Source organism: Cetorhinus maximus, chromosome 6 (genome assembly GCF_964194155.1).
Source record: "Cetorhinus maximus chromosome 6, sCetMax3.hap1.1, whole genome shotgun sequence".
NCBI classification, from domain to species: Eukaryota; Metazoa; Chordata; class Chondrichthyes; order Lamniformes; family Cetorhinidae; genus Cetorhinus; species Cetorhinus maximus.
In genome coordinates, this window is record NC_135884.1 from 97009721 (window position 1) to 97029732 (window position 20012).

At 44.3% G+C, this 20012-nt stretch overlaps 1 protein-coding gene across 2 annotated transcripts in view; it reads left to right on the plus strand.

Moving 5' to 3' along the window:
- Positions 1-20012, plus strand: part of cpne2 (copine II) — a 269036-nt gene that overhangs the window by 43190 nt on the left and 205834 nt on the right. For both annotated transcript variants that reach the window (XM_078544157.1, XM_078544158.1), the window contains exon 6: positions 2111-2194. In XM_078544157.1, coding sequence (XP_078400283.1) covers positions 2111-2194 — 84 coding nt within the window. The remainder of the gene's footprint in view (positions 1-2110; positions 2195-20012) is intronic.

A 20012-nucleotide genomic window follows, 5' to 3' on the forward strand; every position in this document is an offset into this window, starting at 1 on the left:
TCCCCTATTTGTAATATATACATTTTAAAGAAATTTCTTACCCTGATATATTGATGCACGTGTGGCCCTGAGCCTGTATGCCTAAGGAGATTCCAGGCTCATTTTGTGTTGAGTTACTTCAATAGGCTTTAATAGCGTGACAATCCCAAATTTAGGAAGAGAGAGAAATCAGGTAAGATTATTAGTCACAATTGCCACCTGAGGACCTCTCTTTTAAATGAGTGTCTGTGAGCACTTGAGCTGTTATTCCACCACCCATTTCGGCCTTATGGTCAATTTCCTGCTAATATCAACTCTCCGGACTTGCATGTGAAGAATACCTTTTGGAACCGATATTGGATGACTGCTGACTTTCCTGTACCATTTTTCTGCACCTACATGCATTGGAGGTGAGGCTGTAATTTAGTGCCATTTCTTGGATACAGTGAGTACAGACTAGACAAGGTATTGGGATACTAAATGCTACATACTGAGTGATGGTACAATAGTATAGTCACAGTGGCTGGTCATTAGTTCCTCCAAAGAGAATATGACATTTGAAAAATATTAATCGCATAATGCCCACCCATTATTGTAATCTCCTGACTACTTTGCATCATAACCCAGGTTCAATAGGTTTACTATTGAGTCTTAATCTAGTTGTACTGCATTCATTTTGTATATTGCACTAGAGTAAAAAAGGTAACAAGAAACATTTTTAACTTATTGGCCTTATTTTTTTCTTTCTTCAATTATGCCTTTGTGAGGTGCTTTTTTTAGTCTGTGTGGGTTGGACTGTATAATTACATACTTTTGGATTACAGTAATCAGTGTAGTTCACCTACTGGTGAGAGCACTCCCAGTTTTCTTTGCTGAAGGTATGTTAAAGGTGACTGAAAATCAGATCAACAGTATTCTCAGGGGAAAAGAGGCACTTGCTGGATTATTTAAGCAGCAAATTGTTCCCATCAAAAATAATCACCTTGAGAATGGTCCAGTGGTGAATCTTGCCACTAAGCTAAGAGCTGGTTGGCGTCTTGGTGTCCTCTGTCAGGTCCATTCCAAGGGCATTCCCCCTGCTGTAGCTGTGTTTCAAAAGTAGGAGTATCTTGTCCCTCAAACTGGAGCCAGTTTATTATCTGTTTTTTGAGACGAACCCAGTCAGACTACACAATTCCTTATGCTTTTCACGGTCTTTTCAGACTCCATTTCCTCCCTGAATTATTAGCCATACAAACTGCCTGCTCTCCTCTTGTTGTACCACTCCTTCATTAGGTTGGGCTGTATGAAGGAGAAGGTGAAGGGTATGCCAGGAAATGTTACCCCACCTCCTTCCCCCAATCGCAAGAATAAATGGCTTCTTTGGTTTTGTTTGTAGAATGTGTTGATGTTTTATGTCTGTGCTATGTGCGAAAAGAGCAGGCCGTTCACTTTAATGAGGATACCAATTTCAATCTAAAGAACAATGTCGGGGGTGGGGAGGGGGGAGTTGCATGGAGCAGGGGAGGATGGAGTGTAATATGCTTCAGGAGCTCATCCAGGGCATCAAATGGTGTGTTTGCCAGTATACCTCACTGTCATGGCTCAGGCAGGGATTAAAACAAGAAGCATTTATACCTAGCATCCCTGATCACTTGCTCTTCTGGAGAGGCTCTACACCAGGAATGCAGCCTCGCTGAGTTTGCACAAACGCATCCCACTCATCAGTAGGTTGGGTATGACAGGTTAATACAATACAGCAGCAAAAAGATGTTCCTTATTTATACTGAATATGGAACATTTTGATTATCTCCAGAGGCTAAATCATTTTTCAAGCTGTTCACGTACATAGCACAGGAAGTCAGGAACATCAGTGAGTGTTCATCTGCTGTTTTATCAGTGGTGTATATATAGTCTAGAAATCATTCTTGCATTGCAAGACTTTTCATCTGCATTAACTCAGCTTTACAGAGTGGTTTCTTTCTTGGGTTTCAAGTTATCCAAAAATCCTTTTCTAACTGAAATGGTACCCTTCCAAGAATAACTAAGAAAATGATTTGTTTTAAGGTGTGAGATATTAACATGGCTAGTCTAGTAATAAAACAGTTGCTATTTGAACAGCACTTTTTCTCATTCAATTTTGTTTTTGTAGGATCTCTTTGGAAAATCTGACCCTTATTTAGAATTCTATAAACAAGAGGAAGATGGAAAATGGATGCTAGTACATCGAACAGAGGTAGTTTTCTTTGCTTTTTCATTGAATGGAATTGTCTCCTTTTAATGTGGTGAGAATTCAGGACAAGACATTCATGGGGAAGATGGGTTTCGTGTGTTTGAACTAATCCTCCCTCTGTATCTATATGGGCAATGCTCCTGTTTGCTGGTGTCAAAGCACTGCAACATATTGAGTTTACCACTTGGGTGTGTGGGGGGAGGTGGGGGGTGGTTTTGTTGGGGCAGTTTGGGTGAGGGGAAGCAGGGAAACCAACATATAAAAAACAGAGATTCCAACCTGTAATCCCTACCACCTAGAAGAACAAGGACAACAGGCACATGGGAACACCACCACCTACAATATCTCACCACCACCGCCCCCACCCTCACCCCTCAAGTCACGCACCATCCTGACTTGGAAATATACCATAATTAACTCATTGTTGCTGAGTCAAAATCCTGGAACTTCCTACCCGACAGCACTGTGTGTGCACCTACACCACATGGACTGCAACGGTTCAAGAAGGCAACTCAACCCCACCTTCTCAAAGGCAATTGGGGAAGGGAAATAAATCTCAGCCTAGCCAGTGAAGACCACATCCCCTGAATGAACAAAGTCCACATCACCTGAATGAACAAAAAAAAAACGTTGCCCCTCCTCTCTACTAAAGCTGAATTTGAATCACTTGGGAGCCTGGTCGAGTGCACCACAAGCAACTATGGGTATTGCTGCAGTTTCTATTCATTTGTTATCTCATGGATGAAAGGATTCTAACTGTTGTAAACTTTAATAGACATCAAAATGAAAAGAAGAAGAAGCTGCATCCATTGATTTTGAGCTCACCATCATTAGCTCCCCAGCATCCACCATCCATCACCCTGTGTCTATAATTGCATTTAAGTTTTGCTGACCATTGCTAGTGCCACAGCCACTTACCTCGTGTGTAGAAATCTAAAAACTTTAAAAAATAAATAAACTGAATGATCAATTCATTCCGCTCAAGTCCTGATGCTATTTGCAGTCCAGTGGTGAGGTTTGAGTCTGATCCATTGGAAGCTTTCATCCCTTGAGTTATCCAGTTAGCCCCCCTTCAGGAACATAAAATCCTATATTCACAGGAAGCCCTGTAGCTATCCTTTCATGTAGTTAATGTATGGACCTGCTTGTCAATCAGTCTGACAGTCCTGAATCAATGACAATCGATAAAATTGTCGAACAGCTTTCCACAGAGAGAGAGAAACACTAAAGCTCATGCAGGAACTAACAGTAAAACATTATTGGCTTCCTTTCTGCATTGCTAAGGCATCTGTGATTTCTGTAAGGATCCACGTCCAGGTTCGGATGCAGGGGTTTTTTAATTTTCTCCAAGATTTGTACCTTTTACTTTAAATGTTTGGATAAATTTATTGCTGTGCAATTAGCCTTCCTCGTGCCTTTTCCTATTCTGCTTTCTGAAGTCCAGTGGAGAACTATGCCCTATCTTGGTATATATGGAAACATATTCTCCTCATTAGTATCAATTTATGGTGGCATACTAGTTTTCCCTTTCCCTCCTATAGGCCCTGAAATCTCACTAGTTTACTTCTGCAGGCATTGGTAATTTTTCTAATACCCTGCCAAGTTACCTACTCTGCATTGCAAAAGCCAAGACATTGGCCGTGGGTATGCTATTCAACTGTAGAGAGCTTCACACCTTTTAAGTAAGCTTGGCTTTAGTCTCTTTTGCCCCTCTTCTATAGCTTGGGGGTCACTGAGATCAGTAATGATACCAGTAATGCTGTCTCTACCATCTCATAAACAAGAGACAAAGGGCGGGATTTTCCGTGCCCACTGGTGTCGGGCGTGTTCGTTGGTGTGAGCAGACAATATGGCGAGAAGGCCAAAAAACTGGTTTCACGATGTCGCGAAACCAGTTTGCAATCACCTGCTCTGCCATCAACCTGGCGAGCTGCATTTCGAGGGGAACTCGGAGGTGAGTGCACAGTAATGTTGCGCAGCACTCGCCTAGGTCATCTGTTGGACGTCAAGGTTGAGTTGCGTTGCAGGAGTGCCCTGTGGTTGAGGTGAGCTGTGGGGGGCGAGGTCTGCCCTGCAGTTGAGGCGAGTTGGGGGGAGGCAAAGGCTGCCCTCCGGTTGAGGCAAGTTGCGGGTCGGGGAGGGGGCAAGGGCTGCACTGCAATTGAGGCTAGTTGAGTGGACGAGGGCTGCACTGCAGTTGACGCAAGTTGCGGGTGGGGGGTGCAAGAGCTGCCATGCAGCTGAGGCGGATTGGATGGATGAGGGCTGCATTGCTGTTGAGGCGAGCTGCAGAGGTGGTGCAAGGGCTGCCTTGCAATTGAGGTGAGTTGATGGGGGGGCGGTGGGCAAGGGCTGCGTGTGGTTCAGGCGAGTTGGTGGGCAGGGGAGTGCGAGGGCTGCACTGAGGTTGATGGTATTGCACAAGCATGTGCGGGGTTAGGGGGGAGGGAAGCGGTCACGCTTTTGGGAAACCTTATACAAAGTGATCATTCCTCCACAGCTAAGACAGTTCAGGCACAGCCACATTGACATGCTTGAAGTCGGGTCTCTCGCTTATCAGCCCCCTCAAGCAATGCAGAGGCATGAAATTGCCACCAAGTGCTCCAGAGTTTTCCACCCCTCGGGCACAGGCTGCATAGTAATGAGCGTTTAGTGGACAGCAGAACAGTTGGATGACTGCACACGTTGTACAATCTCCTTGCTAAAACTGGCCATGTAACAGTCACTGCTGGAGGTGCTCACAGCCCCTTGCAATCTCAGCATTCCGATTAGGACCAGTCTCCCCCATGGTTCAAGCTAACAGTGCAGCCTCACAGTGTGGGTTAGAAGAATGCCTGCACCTGAGCTAAGAGCACAGCATGCAGTCCAGTGGCTGAAGCTGCTCCCACGGTCAAGTGGAGTGGGGTGGAGGTGGGAGGGGTTTTGGGCAGCCAAGCAGCGCAATAAACTCTGGCCATCCAAGTGGTGACTAACACTCTCCGGGATGCGTTAAGGGGCCAAGAGAGGTTCTTAGTATATCATGCTAACCCACATGTCTCTCTCTTTCAGCCTGCAGGAGGAGATCATGGATCATGGAGCCTGGTGACCTAGCTGTATGCCTTATGGTGTACAGAGAGAGGAGACGATGGAGAAGACAGCGATGGAGCCGCCTGGCTGCGCAAAGGGAGGAGCAGCACCGTCAGGAAGAAGGGGCGACTGGGGCTCCTGCACATGCCGCTGAAGAGCCATGGCAAGCTGTCGCTGGTCAGCGCCTAGTTAGACCCAGGGCCTATAGGCACCGCCTTTCATTCCTGCAGATGACCGAGAACCAGTATCGCCGAAGACTGCGCATGTCTAGGGAACTGGTCAGTCACATCTGCCAGTTACTGCAGGATTTGGCACCCCGGGGACATGGAGGGCATCCACTGCCAGTGGCCATGAAAGTGACCGTGGCACTCAATTTTTAGTGGCTCCTTTCAGGACTCCACAGGTGACCTCTGTGGGATTTCACAAGCCTCCACCCACAAATGCTTCCATGAGAGCATGGATGACATCTTTACGAGGGCACACAACTTTGCGCCTTTTACCCGGGACCAGGAAAGCCAGGATGCAAGAGCGATTGGATTTGCCTAGATCTCGGGTTTCCCATAGGTGCAGGGTGCCATCGACTGCGCTCATGTGGCGCTCAGATCTCCGTCGCAACACGAGGTTGACTATGTCAACCGCAGGGAATTCCATTTGCTGAATATGCAGCTGGTGTGCGACCAACACAAACGCATCCTGCAGATCTTCATACGGTTCCTAGAGAGTGTCCATGACTCCTATATTTTCAGTTAGTCACAGATCCCTGACATCTTCCAGGGTCCACAGAATCTGCAGGGATGGTTCCTTGGGGACAAGGCCGACCCGCAGAGGACGTGTCTGATGACACCCGTGTGGCGGCCTCAGACTGCAGCAGAGCGCCGGTATAATGAGGCTCATGCAGCAGCTTGCAACTTGGTGGGGCAGACCATCGGGATGCTGAAGATGCGGTTCCTGTGCCTGGACCGGTCTGGTGGAGCCCTGCAATACAGTCCACAGAAGCTGTCACGCATCGTTGCTGCCTGCTATGCCCTTCACAACCTGGCGCTGCAATGGGAAGAGGAGTTGGCTGAGAAGGAGATGGAGGAGCTGAAGGTTTCTTCTAATGAGGAGGATGTCGACGGGACTGAAAGTGAGGAGGTCCTCAAAGACGGGGATGGCGGCGATGAGGCCATCACGTTTTTAGATGAAGCAGGCACACTCGGGAGGTCCTCATAGCTGCTAGATTTGTGCAGGATGATGACGACATGCAGTGAGGAGACACCATTGATCCTCACATTACATCTGAGAACATTTGATGCCTGTTTGGCTGACGGCATCGTATTTACCCTCTGTGAGAATGCTCCTGTAATGGAGACGCAGTGGAGGCCCTAATAGTTACTCAATTCCAGAAGAATGATGACAACGTGCAGTGAGGATGCTCCATAAATCTTCACATTGCCTCTGTGAATGTCTGACTCCTGTCTGGCAGCTCGCTTGTGCTCTGTGATCAGGGTCATATCATGGTTCGCAGCCATGAAACTTTGAATGCACCTGATCCTTAGTCCGCTTTCAGCATCTGAGCCCTTCAGGAGCACAGATGCTGACGAGATGGGGGCCAATCCCACCTTAAAGGTGCTGAGAGCACACAGAGAGAATGACGGACTCTGTGATGCCTGCCCACAACATTCTGGCAGCAATGACAAGCACCGTCAAGGTGCAGGCATCAGTAATGTGTCCAGTGAGTGTGAGGCTGGACCATCATTTTGGTCCAAAGGATGCACACAGCATAGAGAAGAGGCCCTGGACTGAGACACTTGTCTTTATCTTGTGCAGGAACCAAGGCTTCACATCTGAGTGACATGAACACTGCTCATCATAATAAGGAGCCATAGGCAGGGAGACATTCTTGGGAGTTTATTGACAATGGTGAACAGTATGTACAGTGATTTAACACCCGTACCCCAGCTGTCCAACTACATTTTCTTAACTTTCCTAACCCTGTCGCTATGTCTTGGTGCTCCTTGAACATCAACAGCGGAGGTGGAGGCAGCCTGCTGACTGCCATGCCCTGTCTGTGATGACCTTGGCGGGCATCCTCTGGAGGGCCGAGACCTGGAGAGCCCTGGCGTGCTTTCGGGACCCTGCTGTGTGGCAGTGGCGCCCTCCACGCCTGTGTGGAACTGGAGCTGCTGGGGTCACAGGAGGAGGGGATTTGGAAGGGCCGGACGCTCTCAGAGTCAGTTGGGTGTATGGACCAGGGGAGTGCACCTGCTGATCCTCCTCCTCATAGGTGCCCGAGGGCCCCTGGCTGACTCCTTGAGGAGAAGAGGTAGCTGGAATGAGATCGAGCTGCCCTGCACCCCTCTCGCGTGCATACTGTTGGAGGCGATGGGGTTCAGTCTGCGCAGCCACCATCCTACCAGTGTTGACCTCAATGTGTTGGTATGCTGGCACTGTCACCTCAGCCTGAAGGCAGATGAACTTCTCCATCGTGCTTTGCAATCTGAGGAGTGCAGCAGACATCCCTTCCTGATGTTCCTGAACTTATCTTTGCAGCTTCAGCAACTGAGGTATGACCGAGTCCAGAGACTCGTCATCTGACTTGCACTTAGCAGATTTCTGGCCTCCAGCAGTTGGAGGACTGCTGGAAACCTAGGAAGTCCCCACCACTGCCTGCTGTGGATCAGACAGTGTGATGTGCTCACCTGATTGTGGTCCCGAGGCTACTCTCAAGCTAGGTCCCACCGAGGTGTGTGTCTCTGCGCTGGTGGAGGGTGTGGGTGAACGCTGTGACAGGTCTTCAATGAAAGTATCTTCAGATTCTTCTTCAGAGGTTACGTCGGCCCTGGGTGCTGGACTCCATTGACCGTTTCCCAGATCTGCCTGCGAAAGTAAGGAGAGATAATTAGTGCATGGCAAGGGACTTCGTAATAGGACACATCGCTTATAGCATGGTTGCCTGACGGATGTTGCACCGCTGGATCCACACTTGGTAGAGCTGTGCCGACCTCACAGTCAGCGCAGGAACGGTCCAGATCCTCACCGGCCAGCTGAATGGCTCTGTTTTCAAAGTCCGCGAGGGCCTTGATTTCAGCCATTTCTCCACCAGTCTGTGACCTGTCCCTCTTGTCGAGTGCCAGCTTATCCTCCATAAGTAGAGATGGAGTGTAAGCAGGACGTATGCCAGGCCAGATGATAAGTATGCCTGACATGTGTAGGTGGTGAGCGGTCCCACAGACGGGATGAGGACAATGAAGTTGTGTATAAGAAAGCGAATGGTGATGTCCCTTGAACTAGCAGTGAGTGAGATCCCTGTGGATGTGTGATGGGTTTGTGATTGTGTGAGTTGAGAGTGATGAGAAGAGTGACTTACCCTGGCAGAATGGAGGAGATCATTCATCCTTTTGTGGTACTGGGTGACTGTCCTCTTTTGTAGGACGTTGGCGCTGACCACTGCCACTGCCTCCCATGCTGGATTAGTGATGTTGCTGCCCCTCCTTCGGCCAGAGCTGGGGTAGAGGACATCATGGTGGGTCTCCACAGCGTCCAAAAGGCACTCGAGGGTCGCGTCATTAAATCAGGGAGCTGCAGTCTTCTTGCCTTTTGGAGCCATGTCTTCTTTGCAACTGCCTTTGTCTGGAAGCACTGAGAGGTGTTTGCATGGCTGCGCTTTAAATATGGCACCCGGCGTGATGAAGTAGCGAGGTGATGGCATGGCGGGTGATTGAGAGCTTGTCCACCATTGAAACGGTGTGTTTCCTGTGAATGCATAATTAATGAGGCTGGTTTGGGATGAATTGTCGTGAAAAGCCACCATTGCAGCTGGCAGGTAAAAGGTCCTTTTTCCTGCCCACTACTGCAAATCTGTGGATGATTCTGCCCAAAGTCTTAAAAAAACAATAGGTTTGGTACATAAATCATGAGTTTCTATTTTTTCAAGACATAAACCAATTTAGAGAAAAATACTCAAGGTGATGGATACTGAATTCTCAGAAGTGAAAACATCTCCTGTTAAATATTAATGGCAAAGGAACTGTTGATCTGATTTGGCTGCTGGGAAAAATACGTTCACAATATGTAAATCTACACAAGACTCAATAAATTAAAATGCTTTACAAGGAATTATTAACAAATCCCTGCATTCAGTGCTGTAGTGGAGATTGTACTGAACAGGAAAGTCAGGGAGCTGGACAGCTAACTGAATGCAAATGCAGCTATTTGCACAAATAGCATCTCCTGTATATGGACTAGTTTACAGTCCAATAAAATATTAACTGTTTGCACTTTACTAAATAGTCTTGGAATTATGTACGCAGCAAGCCTTATAGATCTTTCACTGTCCTTCCTCTCTTGAAATATAAACAATTCAGAGAAGGTGAATAAAACTTGTCTGAAGTTTTACAACCTTTGCAGACCTGATCATAGCTGAGGTAAAGCAGCACCAAGCACAGGTTGCTAGAAGCTGCATCGTCTAAGAGACTACTCTGTGTTTGTGATTGGCCTTGTGTCTTTACTGAGAGTGGCAGCACATTAGTGCTATATACCCATGTATAAGTCTCTCTCATTTACAGACTGGCGGCAAGGTGTTAGCATGGTTTGTGTGCGGGTATTGGTGGCTGTGTAATGGTGGCCCATTGGTGGTGGGCTGGTTGCATAGACCTGGAGGTGGGAGGATCACCGTACATAGCAACCTGTTTTCTTACTCCATCCATCCCACTGTAATATGAGATTTCATTGTACTGCATAACAACTAGCAGAGAGAACTAAAATGTAAGGGAAGGAAATTAACAAACTTAAACTATGAAATGCATCATTTCAAAGTTCTTGTCACAACAGGGCGAAAATGTATGTGAAAAGTTTTCCTCGCCAATAACTAGCACATCGTCTTATTGGAGCAGCCTGCAACTCAGTTTCACTGCAACATCGAAATCACTTTCAGATGGCCATCAGCCATAGTCCCGTTTGAGCTCTCCACGTCATGACTGCTGGAGCCGCTGTCCCAGTGAACTTTGGGAAAAGCCTCAGCCTCTTTCATAGGCATGTGTATGTTTAGAAGGGAAAGAAATAGCCAGATTTGAAAGTCATAAGATCATGAGCGAGGCTCAGAAATTGCATCTCTCGCCATAAATGTGGCGAGATGACATGTCTGATATCTCCAGGAGCTAAAGTCAGCTGATCAAACATGGGGTTGATTTTGAACATGGAACCTTCCTGCTTTGTACAGCCTGCTATGCCATTAGGCACACCAAATATGTCTAATGCAGCCACCATGATATGCATTGGTCCAAAGGCTAGTGCAATATGTCATAGAAGGAAACTATAGCATTTTACAGCACAGAGGGAAAGCCATTCAGCTCATCGTGTCTGCTGTAGACCTATGAAACACAATGTCCCAGAATTTGTGGGGTCTTTGATAGTGAACTGTCAGCGTTGGCTGTCATTACCTCTCTGAATCTGACAACAGCTTCAGGATTTAACACAAATGCAGATTAATACTGCAGCCTGTAGTTTCAGTATGTCTTCCTTTGCTCTGTAACAGTCTGCATTCTGCCCTCCCCCTTTTCCCCACCACCCTCAACCCCTCTCCAGAGGCCGCAATTAACAAAATCAGTTGATTTGTTGAGAACTTGCCCTTTTCCACTCTCATTGCTATTAGAAACACCCAAAAAACTTAATCCTTGTTCAATGAGCTGTAACTGGTCTTTTATTGGTAATCTGTGTAATTACTACTGCTGAACAACTGATCTTGCCCTGAAGAAATAATTCAACATTTGTGGAAGATTGTTAAATGTCTCCATTATGATTAATTACTAGGTTTTTAAACATAGATTTTTAAATTTTTTTTTAAAGTTTTCCCATGATATTTCAGCTTCTATCTTAATCCCATGTGTATATCCCAATTTTTATCCTCCTTTCCATCAATTTATTTAATAAGTGGTTTTCGTATTACTGCTTTGCATTTTCTGGTTTGCTGTCTGTGAGAATTCTTTAATGTAATTAGCTGCTTAGGCATCAGATGACATCGCTACAGCTTGATGCTAGAAATCTGCATTAAATTACACTGCAATCAATTGCGCAGTGAGAGTTAAAGTTTTTACCACAGATTGTTAGATCTCTCAATGAGGCTTTTTTTGAGGTCAGTGGCAAGTGCCCTTGCCTCATTGCTGACTCCAAGATCTGGGCTTTGAGGTGTTTAGTGCTATTCCTTGTTAACGTTTTTTTGCATCAGCTCATAGCACTCACCAGTGGCACTTCTGCATCGCAGTTAAGTGGTCGTGAGTTTAAGCCCCACTCCAGGACATGAACATGGAAGCTAGGCTGATGCATCAATGCAGTACTGAGGGAGTGCTGCTTTCTTTAATATGAGCCATTAAGCTAAGGCTCAATTTGCCTGTCCAGATGTGTAAAATATCTTGTGGTATGATTTAAAAAATAACACTGTGGTGTTTTTCCAGGTGTCAGTATTAGGTAAAGGCATAGTTTCAAAGTTTGCAGTTGACACGAAACTGGAAAACATCATGAACAATGAGGAGGATAGTAATAGACCTCAGGAGACATGGACAGACTGGTGAAACGCATGGCAGATGAAATTTAATATAGAGAAGTTTTGAAGTGATGTATATTGGTAGGGAGAATGAGGAGAGTCAATATGAACTAAATGGTACAATTTTAAAGGAAGTGTTGAAATAGATTGACTTGGGGGTGTATACACAAATCTTTGACAAGACAAAAGCGAAATACTGTGGATGTTGGAAATCTGAAACTAAAATAGAAAGTACTGGAAAAACTCAGCAGGCCTGACAGCATCTGTGGAGAGAGAAACAGAGTTGGCGTTTTGAGTCTGTGTGACCCTTCTTCAGAGTTGAAGAACTCTGAAGAAGCTGAGCTCTGAGAAGGGTCATACGGACTAAAATGTCAACCCTGTTGCTCTCTCCACAGATGCTGTCAGACCTGCTGAGTTTTTGCAGCATTTTCTGTTATTCTCTGACAGGACAACTTGAGAAGGCTGTTAAAACAACATTTGTGTTCAATTGTGAACAGCACACTTCAGGAAAGATGTCGAAGCTTAGAAAGTGTGCTGAAGGGATTTACCAGAATTGTACCAGGGATGTGGGACTTCAATTATGTCAAGGCAAAGAAGAAGCTGGGGCTCTTCTTAGACAAAGGTTAAGAAGAGATTTGATAGAGATGTTAAAAATCATGAATGGTTTTGGTAGAGTAAATAAGGAGAAACTGCTTCCAGTGGCAGAAGTGTCAGCGACCAGAGATTTCTGGTGATTGGCAAAAGAGGTGATATGAGACATTTTTTAAGCATTGACTTGTGATCTGGAATGTGTTGCCTGACAAGGTGGAGGAAACAGATTCAATAGTAACTTTCAAAAGGCAATTGGATAAATACGTGAAATGAAAAGAAACCAGGGCTGTGGGGAAAGAGCAGACGAGTGGGACTAATGGGCACGATGGGTTGAATGGCCTCCTTCTCTGCTGTATGGCTCGATGATTCTAATTGTCCCAATGCCATCACATGGCATATAATTTTGACTTTGGACGGTGGTTTAAAGTAGGCAATATTAGATCCACTATCCATTGTATACCTCTCCTGATTGCATTAAATTTAATGAAAGTGAAAATTAAAATGATTAATAGTGGGCAGCTGATCCAAGATCTTCCGTTTTACTTTATCGCTCAAAGTTAAAATGACCCCTATACTCTCAAAAGCATATTCACTGGACATTCATCTCTTTTGGTGTTTGTATAATCTTGCTGTGTGCAAATTGACTGCTGTTTGATAACATTATCATGATGACTAGACATCAGAAGTATTTAATTAGCTGTCAAGCAATATACCTTGGGTGTGCCTCTTTAAATAGCTGCAGAGAAAATGTTATTTATCACAGAGCAAGGCCTGCACTGCCATCACCCATGCAACTTAGCAAGAACATTGCTGTCAAGGACAATGGGGCATCTCATGGACATGAAAGACATTGTATAAATGCAAGATCTTTCATTTCTTTTTCAATATTTACCTATCCATCTTCCTTTTCCCTCTACCACTGTTTCTGGCCCTTCCATGTCCCAACAACCTGCTGAGTATATTCCTTCCAACCTCACACTTCATTCTTTTGTTGGCTGAAAAGTATGCCCTCTAGTTACTGACTCACTGACCAATATTACCTTGTGGAAACTCTCAAAACATTGAACACCTTGATTAGCTCTCCTCCATAACTTGCTCTGTTTTGGTGAAAAGAGCCCTGGTTTCTCAAGATTCCTATCTCTGGCATCACTTTAATAAATTTCCTCTAGTCTCCTTCCCACTAAACCAATTGGGGTGTGTCCAGTGATTGTGGGTTTAACACCCCCTCCTTTGTTTTCTTTGCATCCTATGCCCCTGTTTATAAAGCATTGGATTTTTTTAACAGGTCTGCCTGTCTGTCATTGTTAGCTCCATTTTTTTTGTGTACACATCACCCCTGCCCTCAAAATCAGTCCAAATCCAGTAATGTGAGCCCTAATTCTAAACAGAGGCATGATCTGGATGGGTGGGAGTTTCTGCAAAGTGATGCCTGGGCCATTTTAACTTGAAGGCCTCATGCCTTATTCCAATAGTTTACATCTGTCTCTTGCACAGAAAAGGTGGAAAGGACATTGTGAGTGGGAATTTGCACAAGGGCTGGATATGTCAAGGAGCCAAGGGAATGATCTCTGGCATAATGAGGACCACATCATCATTAAAACTATTGTTACCATCCCTGTGGAGACCAAGAACCTGAAAGAATCAAACTTCCCAAATGACGCCAATGGGAAAAAAAACGATGGACAAGATTTCACTTTTTTAAACTTTTACTGTAACTATCAAACTAAAATCAACAAAAATTGAACAGGAATTAATAGGTAAATTGTATTCAGTAACAACTATAAATTACAATTTAAATAGCTGATACAACAAAGATGGATCTTACAGACCTTTCAGGTAGTCTACTCAGTAAATATGGCATCAATCTTAGCCCCAAAACCCTTCAAAACTCTGTCTTCCTCACGAAGAATTCCAGCTTCTCTTCCACCAGGATTTACTCTCCCCAGCTGACAGCAGCACACAACCACCTGAGTTCCATGGGCATGGCCTTCACCAAAATGGCAAACACCTGCAGAACCTTCTCAACTCTGCTACAATGGGTCTAGGTGGCTGCAGTAACTGTGTATGTACCTATTTGCAGCTTCTAGATTCAGCCTTCATCTTCTTCAGCCTGCCTGTGCATACTACTGGGTCAACTGAGCTTGGAGAGTTCTGTGTTTCTTATATAATTTCAACCAGTTGCAGTTTCCCCAGAAACCTGAAGTTTCTGTTTACATTTTAGCTTTCCTAAAAATCTGAAGATCCAGTTTCCTTTTCCGGTAATGCTGCACCCAAGAAAAATACAAATCATGAAACCACGGATTCTGTGATACAATCAGCAGTCTCCATGGGGATGGCATGGAATTCAATAGTGATGAGGATCTTCCTGAGGATTTATGCAGGATAGATCACAAATGTATGACCAATTATATGAAATGTATTGAAACCTCAGCATGTGACTGGAGAGAAGAAAGAAAAAGTGATATGCTTTAGTTGGAGGATATCTACAATTTCTAAACCCTGCATAATGAAGACTAAACCTATTCATAATGTCAGTGAGATGGAAACATGGTCACCTTCCTGTTGCAATAAGTTATCCTGTGCAATTTATTTAAATGCCATTCTTACTAGCGGCAACTTGTCCAGTTAGATGGTTCCTTGAAAATGAATCTGATTTATTAGAGGTTTCATTTCCACCAGCAGTTAATGTCATATGAAAAGGCGTTTTATTTATCTTTTCCTCTTTCTCTCATTTTATCTCCATTTTAACTCCGATATTATTTCCCCATTCCTCCTTTCCCATTTATCTTTTAATATCACTCTGTGTGTCTTTTTTTGCCTTATTAATATCTTTTTCTTTCTTCGCTTTATCCTCATTCATCCACTCAGTTCTGTGGACACAGAGGCAATCTGTCTTTTTCTTGCACCTTATCCACCCATCAGGATGGATGAATGAGAAATGATCTGATCAAGGAGCTTAAAATGTAAATGAATTTAATAGGATAGTTATAAATAAACTAGTTTGTCTGGTGGACGATTCAAGAACGTGGGGATGTAATCTTAAAATTTGAGCTAGGCTGCTGAGGAGAGAAATCGAGAAGTACTTTTTCACACAAAGAGCTATCTGTAACTCTGTTTCCTTAATGCTGTGGAGTTTAGAACAATTGGAGCTTTCAAGACTAAGCTAGATAGACTGTTGTTATGTACGGATATCACTTGAACATTGCAACATTAATTAAGTATAGTTTATTATCAGCGTAGCTCAAGAGACAAATAAAGAAGGAATTGCATTAATCCAGCTCTTGAATTTTGGACTGATCTCTATTGCTATTACAGTTTATTTCTATCTAGACACATCTAATGTTTGCCAAGGGAATGAATGTTTTGATTGGGAATTCAGTAGGTTATTTGTAAAAGCTCCCTTTTATTATTTGCATCATGGGTCCACTTGATTTCAGTCGACTTGGAAAATGTCTTCATTCCACAAATGGTTATTACTGTTATTTTTCTTGATCATTGCTCACTACATTAACACAATAATGCTTCATGCCATTCATGTTCGTAATCCACATTAATCTCCTGAATTCTCTATTGGGTTTACCAATGTGCAGGCCCCCTGCAATTTGAAGTTAACCTTGCAATGCCAATGAGGTCATCAAGCCACAGTATTTGCGTGTAAAACATGCCCTCCAGATGCCGCCTTACCTGTTGAGTATTTCCAGCTTTTGCTGATTTTTGTTTTTGTATTAAAACTTTACTGATCTTGAAAGCAGTCAGACACATTAAAAAAAAACCCTTTCCTTCTTTGTCGCTTACATTACTTTTACTCTAGTCTAAATTTGGATATTTAAACCAACTATTAGTTTGTTCCTATTATTTCTACATGTTTGTCTACATATTTACTTATCTCATTTCCACTTTTGTTTAGCCTCTAATGAGCTCATATTAAAAATACAGTCCCTTTCAGATTCCTTATGTCTAACCAAAAACAGATTTAGCATTTGCACTTTTCTCTGTATCATCCTTGCATTCCAGTCTTAAAATGGATCTTTGAATAATATCACTATTTTGTTTCCTGCTGAATCCATCCTGATCATTTTAAAACTAACAATATTTATGACCCGGTCTAAGCCATATCTCTGTGAGGTAACATTGTACCCCTTAAATACCAATTTGTACCTGCAGCTGACCAATCCCAGAATATGTTAGTTATTTATATACATATAACTCAAAGCTGCATGTGTGTGTTAATCTTACTCTTAATGCCTGCCTACTGGTCTCTGCCTTATTGCCTTCCTGTTTTTCTCCTTTTTCTTTCCTATATCTCCCATCCCTTTAGCTGCATTTCCTATCATCTGTATTGAAATCTTATATAACCTGACTCCAATAAGACAAACACCCAACTGTGTGTTTAAGAGGGAGAGAGCGAGGCAGCAACATTTATTTGTTTAAAAAGCTCCTTTCCTTCTTCAATGTTGGAAAGGAAATAGCTTCAGGATTTGTGTTCCGTAATACACAGTCGTTTCCTCCAGAGTTCTAGGTTTGTAGATGTGAAATCACACTGGGAAATCATTTTAAGTGATCAAATTAATATTTATTCAGTAGCACCCCACTGACTAAAATAACAGCAAGTAAAGGCTACTCATTAAGCAAAGCCCAGTTACTCATTAAAAATAGCACACATCATGGAGAGTATGGGCCATCTGCGGAGATGGCTATAAATTTGCAACTGGGTATTAGAGCAGAATCAGAGAAACTTACAGACTGTTTCTAAAAAATCAACTTCTTCCTTAAAGTTGGGTGCAAATGTAGCTGTCACATTCCAATGGAAAGGGCTTTTTTTTCCCTGTTTCATAGAATTACAGCACAGAAGGAGTCCACTCGAATCGTCATTCTGTGCTGGCATTTGGAAAAAGCAGTCATACTTAATCCCACATTCCTGCCTTTTATTTGTAACCCTGTAAGTTCCCTATGTGTCCAACGCCTTTTTAAAATTATTTATGGAACCAGCTTCTACCACCTTTTCAGGTGGAGCATTCCAACTGCCAAAAACTCTAATTGGAAAAAGTATCTCCACGTGTCCCCTCTAGATCTTTTGCCAATGAATTTTATTCTATGACCGCTAGACAGTGATACACTTTTCATAAGAAACAATTTTCTCTATCCACACTGTCCAAGCCTCTCATCACTTAGAAAATCTCCACCAGTCCCTCTTAACTTTCTCTATTCCAAGGCAAATGGTCTTAACCTTTTCAACCTCCCCTCATAACTGAAGTCCTTCATCTCTGGTAACACCCTTGTAAGCCCTTTCTGTGCTCTTTCTAATGCCTTTACGTCTTTCCTGAAGTGTGATGTCTAGAATTGTCTACAAGTCTACAATATTCCAGCTGAGGACTAACCAATGATTTATATAGTACTAGCATAATCTCTTAGCTTTATCAATGGAGGAATAATATAAAAGCCAAGTAACTCATATTCTTTTTAATCACCATGTCAACTTGCCCTGCCACCTTTAAGGATTTGTGTATATGGACACTGAAGTCCCTCTGCTTATCTACACTTTTCAAAATTGTGCCATTATACTATACTGTCTGTCCACGTTAATCCATCCAAATTACATCACTTCACACGTCTATGCATTAACAGCATCTGCCATATTTCTGTCCAATTCACTGTCCTGTCTGTCATTCTGAACCCATAATTATCCTCATCACTGCTACATTACCTGACATCATATCATATGCAAACTTTATAATGCTTCTCCCTATAACTTGTATTAAATTGAAGGCAACCAGAGTTGGCAAACTGTACTACAATCTTCAAGATACTGTTAACCTTTGAAATGATTGACAAACTTTTGCTAGCTAAGGAACCATAAATGGATAAAATAATGTAGCTGCATTTGTACATTGGGGTTTATGTCATGAAGTGTCAGTGGAAAGCCACATGTGCCATTGGGTTTACACCTTTTGATGCACTGAGGACAAGGCATAGGGCAGAATCGCCCCAGATTTGCACTAAATGTGGTAGCGGGCGGAAAAAAGAACGTTTTCCCGCTGGCTGCGATGGCGGGATTTCTCACCGTATTGTCCCAATCCCACTTCATTAATCATGTATTCACGGGAAACATTCCGTTTTGATGGAGAGCGGGCTCTCATTCATACGTCACACCATCAACTTACCGCTTCATCATTCTGGGCGCCACATTTAAAGTGCAGCTGCACGCACACCTCTCAGTGCTTCCAGCCCAGGACTGCTGCACAGAAGACATGGCCCCGAAAGGCAAGAATACTGCAGTCTGCGATTCAGTGATGCATCCCTCAAGCGCTTTTTGGATGCTGTGGAGGCTCGCCATGATGTTCTCTACCCCGACTCTGGCCACAGGAGGACCAGCAACACCACCAATCCGGCTTGTGAGGTGGTGGCAGTGGTGGTCAGTGCCAACACCCTACAAAAGAGGGCAGCCATCCTGTGCCGCAAGAAGATGAATGACCTCTTACGTTCTGCCAGTGTAAGTCACTCTGCTCACTTCCAACTCGCAAAATCACAAACCCATCACACATCCACAAGGATATCACTCACTGGCAGTGCAAGGGACATCACCATTCACTCTCTCACGCACAGACCTTCATTGTCCTCATCCTGTCCATGGGAACTCTCAGCACCCACACATGCCAGGCATACTTATCATCTGGCCTGGCAGGCATCCTGCTTATACTCTCACCATCTCTATGCATGCAGGACAAGCTGGCACACAAGAGGGAAAGATCACAGGCCTCGTGGAGGAATGCCTAAAATCAAGGTCCTTATGGAATTTGAAATAAGGTCACGCAGCTGGCTGTTGAGGATCTGGACCATTCCTGTGCTGATGGTGAGGTCAATGGTGCTCTACCAAGTGGGGATCTAGCAGTGCAGCATCCATCAGACAATCATGCTGTGAGTCACGTCCCCTCATCCTCAGTGTCATGTCATGCACTAATTATCTCTCCTTGCTTTCAAAGGCACACCTGGGTAACAGCCAATGGAGTCCACGACCCAGGGCCTCCAATCAAGCCCCGAAGAAACCACTGAAAAGGAATCTGAAGACACCCTCCCTGAAGTCCTGTCACAGCGCTCACCCACAACCTCCCTCAGTACAGAGACACACACCTCAGTGGGACCTAGTTCTAGAGTAGCACGGGGTCACAGTCTGGTGAGCACATTGCACTTTTTGATCCACAGTAGGCGGAGGCAGAGGGTATGTGCACTGCCATTAGCCAGACTGGAGTCAAACATTCATAGATGCAATGTGAGGATCTAGGTGTCTCCTTACTGCATATCCTCCACAAATCTAGCAGCTATGAGGGCCTCCAGAGCGTGCGTGCCATGTCTGGCCAGTGCGATAACCTTGTCACCTTCATCGTCGCCTTTGAGGACCTTCTCACCCTCATCGCTGTCAACATCCTCCTCATTGGAGAAGTGCAGCTCCTCCATCTCGTCCTCAGCCAGCTCTTCTCTCCGTTGCAGCGCCTGGTTATAAAGGGTGCAGCAGATGAAGACAGTGCATGATACCTTCTGTGGACTGTATTGCAGGGCTCCACCAGATCGGCCCAGGCACCAGAATCTCATTTTCAGCACCCCGATGGTTTGCTCCAACAAGGTGCGAATTGCAGCATGATTCTCATT